Genomic DNA, 7,500 nt, shown 5'->3' with positions numbered 1-7,500 from the left:
CCGCTGGCTTAAATTGTTACTTTTCAATGGAAATTATTACAGGAGGAATATAAGCGCAGACGGGGGTTATTGCGTGATAACTGCTGTGTGATTTACACCATGTGACATAAAGTAGCCAATAAAATCACGCGAAAGCTAAACTTCATACTTTTGCCAACCAGTGTTTAAATTCGATTGCTGATTTAAACGGTGTTAAATCACCATTTTGCTAGTATGTGACACGGAAGCGATACAGTCCCAAGAATAAATAATTTGTATTGTTTTTTTATGAAAATACCCCCCCCCCACCCAAAAAAAAAAAAAAAAAAAAACCTATTGTTTTATGGGATGGTGAAAATAGTCAATTCACCGAAAAAAAGAATCATTCACACTGACCTCACTGGGGTACGATTTCCCAACACTTTATGATTCAGAGAAAGAATCTGGTCAGGATCAGGTGCCTTATCCAACTGCCTTTGTATTTCAGTTTTTAAATCACCAATCCTGGCACTTGGGGCGAAATTCACCATCAGTGGCTGAGATGAACCAGGAATAATCACTGGGATACCAACAAAAGCTTCTGGTGTAAACACACACTTTACCAAGCCGTTTTCATCCCGACCTGGCTCAATGCCTGCTTCCTTAGGTGCTCTTTTTACACGGTAGAAGGTGAATTTCTTGGCTTCATAAGCAGACCTTTCTATTGTTATTTCCTGCCCGCCATCCACAACCCAACCTCCAACGTCATAGCCGTCAATAGAAATATCCAAATTACAACCTTCAAATGTCAAAAGAAATGTAAAAGGTTGATTAACCAGATTTTCACACACTTGAATTGTCTTTTAAATGTTGTGGAAGTCTTTATCAACCACTGCAATGCAAAATGACTCTGATCCATTGTGACGTTCGTTTTGAACTTGAATTGTCGATAAAACATCCAAAAAGCCCCCTTCAAAAGACAATGAAAGACTTTTGACGACCTTGACTATCTTTATCATAGCAATTCAACCAAAGTCCTGTAAGATGCATTGAGTTGCTAAAATAACTTTAAAAGGGGCACTGTTTTTGGTCAGAACTGGGTAAAAATCTAAATTAGTACTTTAGCTCACACACACAATGTTCCCGGCTGACAACCCACTGAGAAGAGCCGAAATATATTTATGGCACAAAGAGCTACTGATATTTAATTTTTGGCAATTTTCTGACGACAATGTCTCTCCAATAAAAATTAAAAAGTTGCTATTTTTTAAAGTTTCAATCCATTTTCATCCTATCCATCTAGGACTGCAAACGCCTTCAGTGAATGTCAATGGCTATTGGCAACAAAACAGCATTATTTTTTGGTCTTCATTGATGCAAAGACGCCTTTTAGTGTTTTCAAGTTTGACTACAATAGCGTGACACTACCCCTTTAAACAGGTCCTTAAAGTGCACCTAACCCCAAAATATTTTTCTCGCTAAAATAAATCTTTGCACCTGTTCGAAACGCATTGCGGCCATTTTTTCCTTTTTCTAACAAATCCTGCCATTTTATAGGCTTCGAAAGTTGCGAAAATCCAAGCATCTTTTGTTCACGACCGAGTCAGAAGGGGAGTGCGTCACATACTGATTTACATTGCATTAACTCTTTGTAAAAATGCATGCAAAGTAGATTGTGACGCACTCCCCTTCTGACTCGGTCGTGAACAAAAGATGCTTGGATTTTCGCAGCTTTCGAAGCCTATAAAATGGCAGGATTTGTTAGAAAAAGGAAAAAATGGCCGCAATGCGTTTCGAACAGGTGCAAAGATTTATTTTAGTGAGAAAAATATTTTGGGGTTAGGTAGACTTTAAGGATATTCTGAGGATTTTGTAGGGATGGAAATATGCATAAGGTTCTCTCCTTGTGTGTAGAATCCTCAAATATAAAGGAAGTTTTTTATAGCTTTTAATTGCAAAAAAGTTTGGGATGGGTAAGAATTTTTAGCTTTCTTAAAACATCTTACACCAAGAGCAAAGATAGTCGATGATGATAACCACGCAGCTCAGTATCAGTGCTGGCCTGGCATATCTCAACATTTTCAATGAGCATGGCCGTCAACACCTTAACAAGTTCCAAACTCTCATCACGACTCAAACACATGGGGTTTTGTTGGTGACAAAGAATTGACAGACTGCATGGGCTGCAGCATGAATTTTCTTTCATTTAACATTTTTTTGAAATATACAATTATCCTGCTATTATGCTGTAAGGGTCCTTACCATAAGGATGTGAATTTTTTACATGTATTTCATACTGAGTGCCGCTCTTTATTTCTACAAACTCGCCATCTGGTGTCTTGAAATGTTTACCACCAAGGATTTCCACTGAGTAGCCACCATAAGCCAGAAAGTTGACATATCTTACAGGCGCTGGTCCTTCAGATGCAATCAGTTGAAGCCTTGCCGAGGACTGTGAAACTTGAGCAGGGGCAGGCCCTCCTGTAAAAGAGGTACCTTAGTAATACAGAGAAAGGTTTTAATTAGATAGAGAGGATTACTAGTTAATTGGACAGTTCGGTAACTCCCAGAATTATCTCTATAGTCAGTGTGACCATTTCTTTCTTAATGCTGGTAAGGAAACTATGTACATGTAACAATCAAAACTTGCTAAGTGTATTTCACTTCTCAACACCTCTAAAAATTTCCAATTGAAGGAGCTATTTGCCAAATTCATCAATTGTGCTTCTTTTAACAAGTTTTCTAGATAAAAACGAGAGGCTGAAATAATTACAGCAAATTGAGACACAAAATAATAATAAAAATAATAGTAATAGTAATAGTAATAGTAATAGTAATAATAATAATAATAATAATGATGATAATAATAATAATAAGGACATCGATAATTGTGATGATTAAATCATAATGATTGGGAACAAGAACACCAATAGGTTAACTTACCTTCCCGGCTCACATTTTAATATTAATTAAATTATTATTATTATCATTTCATTAAAAATCAAACTTTGAAGTAACATATATATCTACTTTTATAATGCGCTAAATAAATACTTTGATTGCCTTGATTGACTTTTGATGGCGTTACTGTTGCAAGGTTTCACAGCTGCTAATTGCATCATTTTCTACCTTGAATGTAGGGTCTCTCTTTATGACTTGGCTTATATGAATAGTATGACTTATATTAATGACTTTCATCATATCTATATCCTCTACAGGCTCAATATGGACCCACATAATGGCTTGATAGCTCAAGTGGTAGAGCACTGCACCGGTATCGCAGAGGTCAGGGTTCGAATCCAATTGAAGCCTGAATTTGTCAGGATTTCTTTTTGTTACTGCTTAAGCAACGTTAGTTGATAACTGCAATGATAAGCATCTTAAGGTTACCACATTCCTTCAGATCGGCAATTTTCCTCAAATTTGGATGTTGATCAAAATGGAGTATCTAATGTAAAAAAGAAATTATTCAAAGAGATTAAATATTGGCAGAGAAATGGCGGTTTTACGTTTTGGACGGAAGTAAAAAATTACCCGTTTGATTGACAGTCTTAACGCCTTTTTCTCAAATCAATTTTTTCACTTGAAGCGGACACTCTAAAGACCTAAACGTCAAATGGAATTTGTCCGATTGCCCCAAAATTTTGACACTGGCTAGATAAATGTATAAACAACAAAAACGTTTCTGCGGTTTTTGATTTTAAAATAGTTTTCTCTGAGACTGATTTTTGTACGAACACTTTTTTAAATACTATTTCGAAAACGTTTGGTACATTTTCACTTCAACTGAGTATGGCAAAACGCAGACACGTTTTTTTTAGCGCTTTGGGTCGAGAAATGGAAAAACAAAATAAAATACCGAAAAGCAAAATTCGAGAATTCATTTAATTTCAAAAATTTTGACATTGTTTGATAGCCAGCTCTATAAGCTTTAATTTGATATAGAGGTTTAGGTATCTGCAGTTTAAACCAGATGCGCTACATCGCTCAGCCGCGAGACACCCATGAAGGTATACGGTAACCTTAACTTGATAGTCAGTATTCCCATTTTTTACAATGCACAGCTGTAAGCTTTCATACGGTATCAACAACCAGCTTATTAATTCATTTCATTTGTATAGTCCTTTTAACTTACCCTTCGCTAGAATACCCCACAAGGTTAAAGCTCAAATTAAACTGCATTTTATTAAAGGTCATCCATTTATTCAGATTGCTGTCTCCTACCAGCTTGGATTTTTAACCACTATTAACCATTGGTATGTAAGAGAGAGTCAAATGAAACTGCAAGGCTACCAGTGATATCCTTTACGCTAACTTAGCTGGTTAAAAAATCGTCATATTTTTGCATTTATGTTATCATTATCATTCTAATTATCTTCATTGTCATGATGATGACCATGATCACCCTTAATCTCATTCTAATTTTCAGGATTGCTATACAGTATCAATATTATTGAAGCATCACAGTATAAACGTAATACTGGTAGTGGTCAAACGTTAATGCTGTTGTACAGTAGCTTTGCCTCAGGGTGCTGTGCGCAATCACAGAGTTCAAACACCTGTCGAAGAAGCCTTGCAGTTGCCACCAACACAGTTTCTGGTAGCAAAATGTACGATAACTGAATGTCTATCCTCACCAGTTGCTCCTCCCTATCCTTTGGAATTGTCCCCAGAGCCCCAGAAACCACCATGATTACCAACGTCTTCACCCACACAAGTTCTAAATATCTCTTCAAGATCTTGATATTCCTCAATCTCTTTCCTTCCCTTGCCTTTTACTTTGCTATCTCCAGGGGTGGCTATGACAATTATCAGGAACTCCTAGAAAGATGTTCCTTTACTCGAGTTTCTAATAACCGAGAAGTTTCGCCCCTTTGTCACATTGCTCGCAATGGATGTGATAGACTGTTTCACACTTTTTGAGGTTTTCTGTTTTATCCTTAAAGTGCCCCTGACCCCAAAATATTTTTTTCACAAAATGAATCTTTGCACCTGTTCGAAACGCGTTGCGGCCATTTTTTCCTTTTTCTAACAAATCCTGCTTTTTTATAGGCTTCAAAACTTTAGAAAAACCAAGCATCTTTTGTTCACGACCGAGTCAGAAGGGGAGTGGGTCTATTCCTGATTTGACGTCACAATCTACTTTGCAAGCATGTTTACAAAGAGTTAATGCAATGTAAATCAGTTTGTGACGTCAAATAAGGAATAGACCCACTCCCCTTCTGACTCGGTTGTGAACAAGAGATGCTTGGTTTTTCGCAAGTTTTGAAGCCTATAAATAGGCAGCAATGTGTTTCGAACAGGTGCAAACAATTTAAAATTCATTTTGGGGTTAGGGGCACTTTAACATGAACATGTTGTGATCTTAAGGAATTGAAAGGTTTGTGGACAAGTGAGACCTGGTGTCATTTCAATGCTCTTTGGAGGCTTTCCGAAGTGCCCTTGATGTATGGCACTGAAGCATTATATTCTCTTCTCGATAACAGACTCTTCGCAATCTCTCGAAATAGATCCAGTGTTCGGTATTGTTAGCATCCAATCACGATAGTTGTTGGCTTTCAAGAATTGCTTAACTTGTTGAATTTCCTTTGTCAACTTCTTCAGACACCAAGGTCTGAGCTCGAAGTAGCAGAGTGTTTAACTACAGCTTTTTTATGTTGTAGGTGGTGGTTAGAATGGAAATTCAGATATTGATCAGTATGAGTGGGTTTCCGGTATACAGTGACCTTCGTTGAGCCATCCTCGTTCACGCGAAGGCAGGGGTCAAGAAATGGAATTCTGCGTTCTTTTCTTCCTCCGAAGTGAACTGGATGTGTGGAATTGAGATGATCGGAAAATGAGCTCACTGCACATTCATGAATTTTGGTCATCATGTCATCAACATATCGATAGCACATAGCTGGCGGGGTAGGTGCAGTATCCAATGCTCTGCTCTCAAAGTGTTCCATATAAAGATTTGCAACCATGGGTGTAATTGGGGAACCCATTGCAGTCCCTTGTTTTTGCTTACCGAATGCATTCTGGAATGTGAAGTAGGTACTTGAAAGGCACATTTCAACTAGGGTGGATAATTGTGGTACATCCAGAAAATATTTATCTGGTAAAGTTGGGTCACCTTCCAGTTTCGATCTAACAATTGGCATAGCTTCGTTGATCGTATGCCACGAGTTTCTGTCCCGGGGGTACTTCAAGATCTGCAATTTGGTTGATGAAATCCTCACTATTGATGATATGGTGATCGTTGAGACCTACAAGAGGTCTTACTATCTTGGCAAGGAACTTGGCAGTATTATACACCACACTGCTAACGCTTGAGACTATTGGTCGTAGCGGAGAATATTTCTTATGGATTTTGGGAAGACCGTAGACAGTTGGCTGTATAGGGGGTCAGAAATCCTGTTCTCTCTTCGCCAATCCCTAAAAATTTGAATGAGCTTTCAATTCCTTTAGATGATAACTAGTTCGTGTTAAGGATAAAACAGCAAACCTTAAAAAGTGTGGAACAGTCTATCACATCCATTGCGAACAATGTGACAAAGATTATGTGGGCGAAACTTCTCGGTTTTTAGAAACTCGAGGAAAGGAACATCTTTCTAGGAATTCCTCAGCTGTTCATGAACATTGCCACCTCACAGGTTATTCAGTGGATTTCACCAAAGCAAAAGTTCTTGCCACGGAGAATAACACATTCAAACGCCGCATTAGGGAGAAAATTGAGATAAGATTATGCACATGTAAGCCGTATTAGACAGCATCTATGACACCATACAAGTTAGCTCCCTCGAGACCATATATAACACTTCTTAACATTCAAATTTGCATTGTGGCTAACAATGTTCGGTGGATCCGAACGAAACATCCCACTTTTAAGTTTTTAATTGCACTCTAAGTCCTGAAATTTTTATATTTCTTACATTTTGAAATCATTCCAGAGCAGGAAAACAATATTTTTGGTTCAACCTATGTTTGGTTCCCTCACGCAACAAATGGATTGACAGCAGCAGGTGCAAGAACAAAACATTCAAGCAATGTTCGCTCATCAAAGTAATATGCTGATGGCAATGCTGCAAAATAGCAACAACAATTCCAAGAAAGCCTTCACTTCCTAACATTGTACATTAACATTTAATTGCTACAATGTACAGTGTAGAGCTCTACGCCAACAGTCATTTAGGTTGAGAAAGCCACCTTTACTCCTCTAGTTTTCCCCACCATAGGGGGTGGTGGAAGAGACTGTCATAGAGACCACAGCACACTCAAAGACCTACCGTACTTCCAAACTAGAAAGGGAAAGAGTATCCTATCACTATATCATGGAGCAGGACAAAGGTTTTCCATGAATTATTGAGATCAGTGCTTCTGTGACTTGGGGGATCACAGCTTTTGAAGTAGAACTCACAGACATTAAGTGTTTCCTTATTTTTATTGTATCTTGACATTAAATAGTATCAGCTTTTTTTATTCTAGCCCTGTAGAATCTTAATTGATTACACTCTACTTTACTGAGTTGGGTATTTGGGGAAGAACATGGAGAGGTACATT

General features: G+C 37.9%; 1 protein-coding gene across 2 annotated transcripts in view; it reads right to left on the bottom strand.

Moving 5' to 3' along the window:
• LOC138018652 (uncharacterized) overlaps positions 1-7,500 on the bottom strand; it is a 49,897-nt gene that overhangs the window by 17,241 nt on the left and 25,156 nt on the right. Inside the window, exons 5-6 of one of the 2 annotated variants that reach the window (XM_068865342.1) lie at positions 2,221-2,454; positions 376-757 (exon numbers count right to left, since the gene is read on the bottom strand). In XM_068865342.1, the coding sequence (XP_068721443.1) occupies positions 376-757; positions 2,221-2,454 (616 nt within the window). The remainder of the gene's footprint in view (positions 1-375; positions 758-2,220; positions 2,455-7,500) is intronic. The other variant, XM_068865343.1, reaches the window with a different exon arrangement.

The sequence above is a fragment of the Montipora capricornis genome, chromosome 10 (genome assembly GCF_036669925.1).
Source record: "Montipora capricornis isolate CH-2021 chromosome 10, ASM3666992v2, whole genome shotgun sequence".
In the NCBI taxonomy this organism is placed as follows: Eukaryota; Metazoa; Cnidaria; class Anthozoa; order Scleractinia; family Acroporidae; genus Montipora; species Montipora capricornis.
Note: the sequence above shows the minus strand (reverse complement) of the source record. Positions and strands in the feature narration are given on the sequence as shown.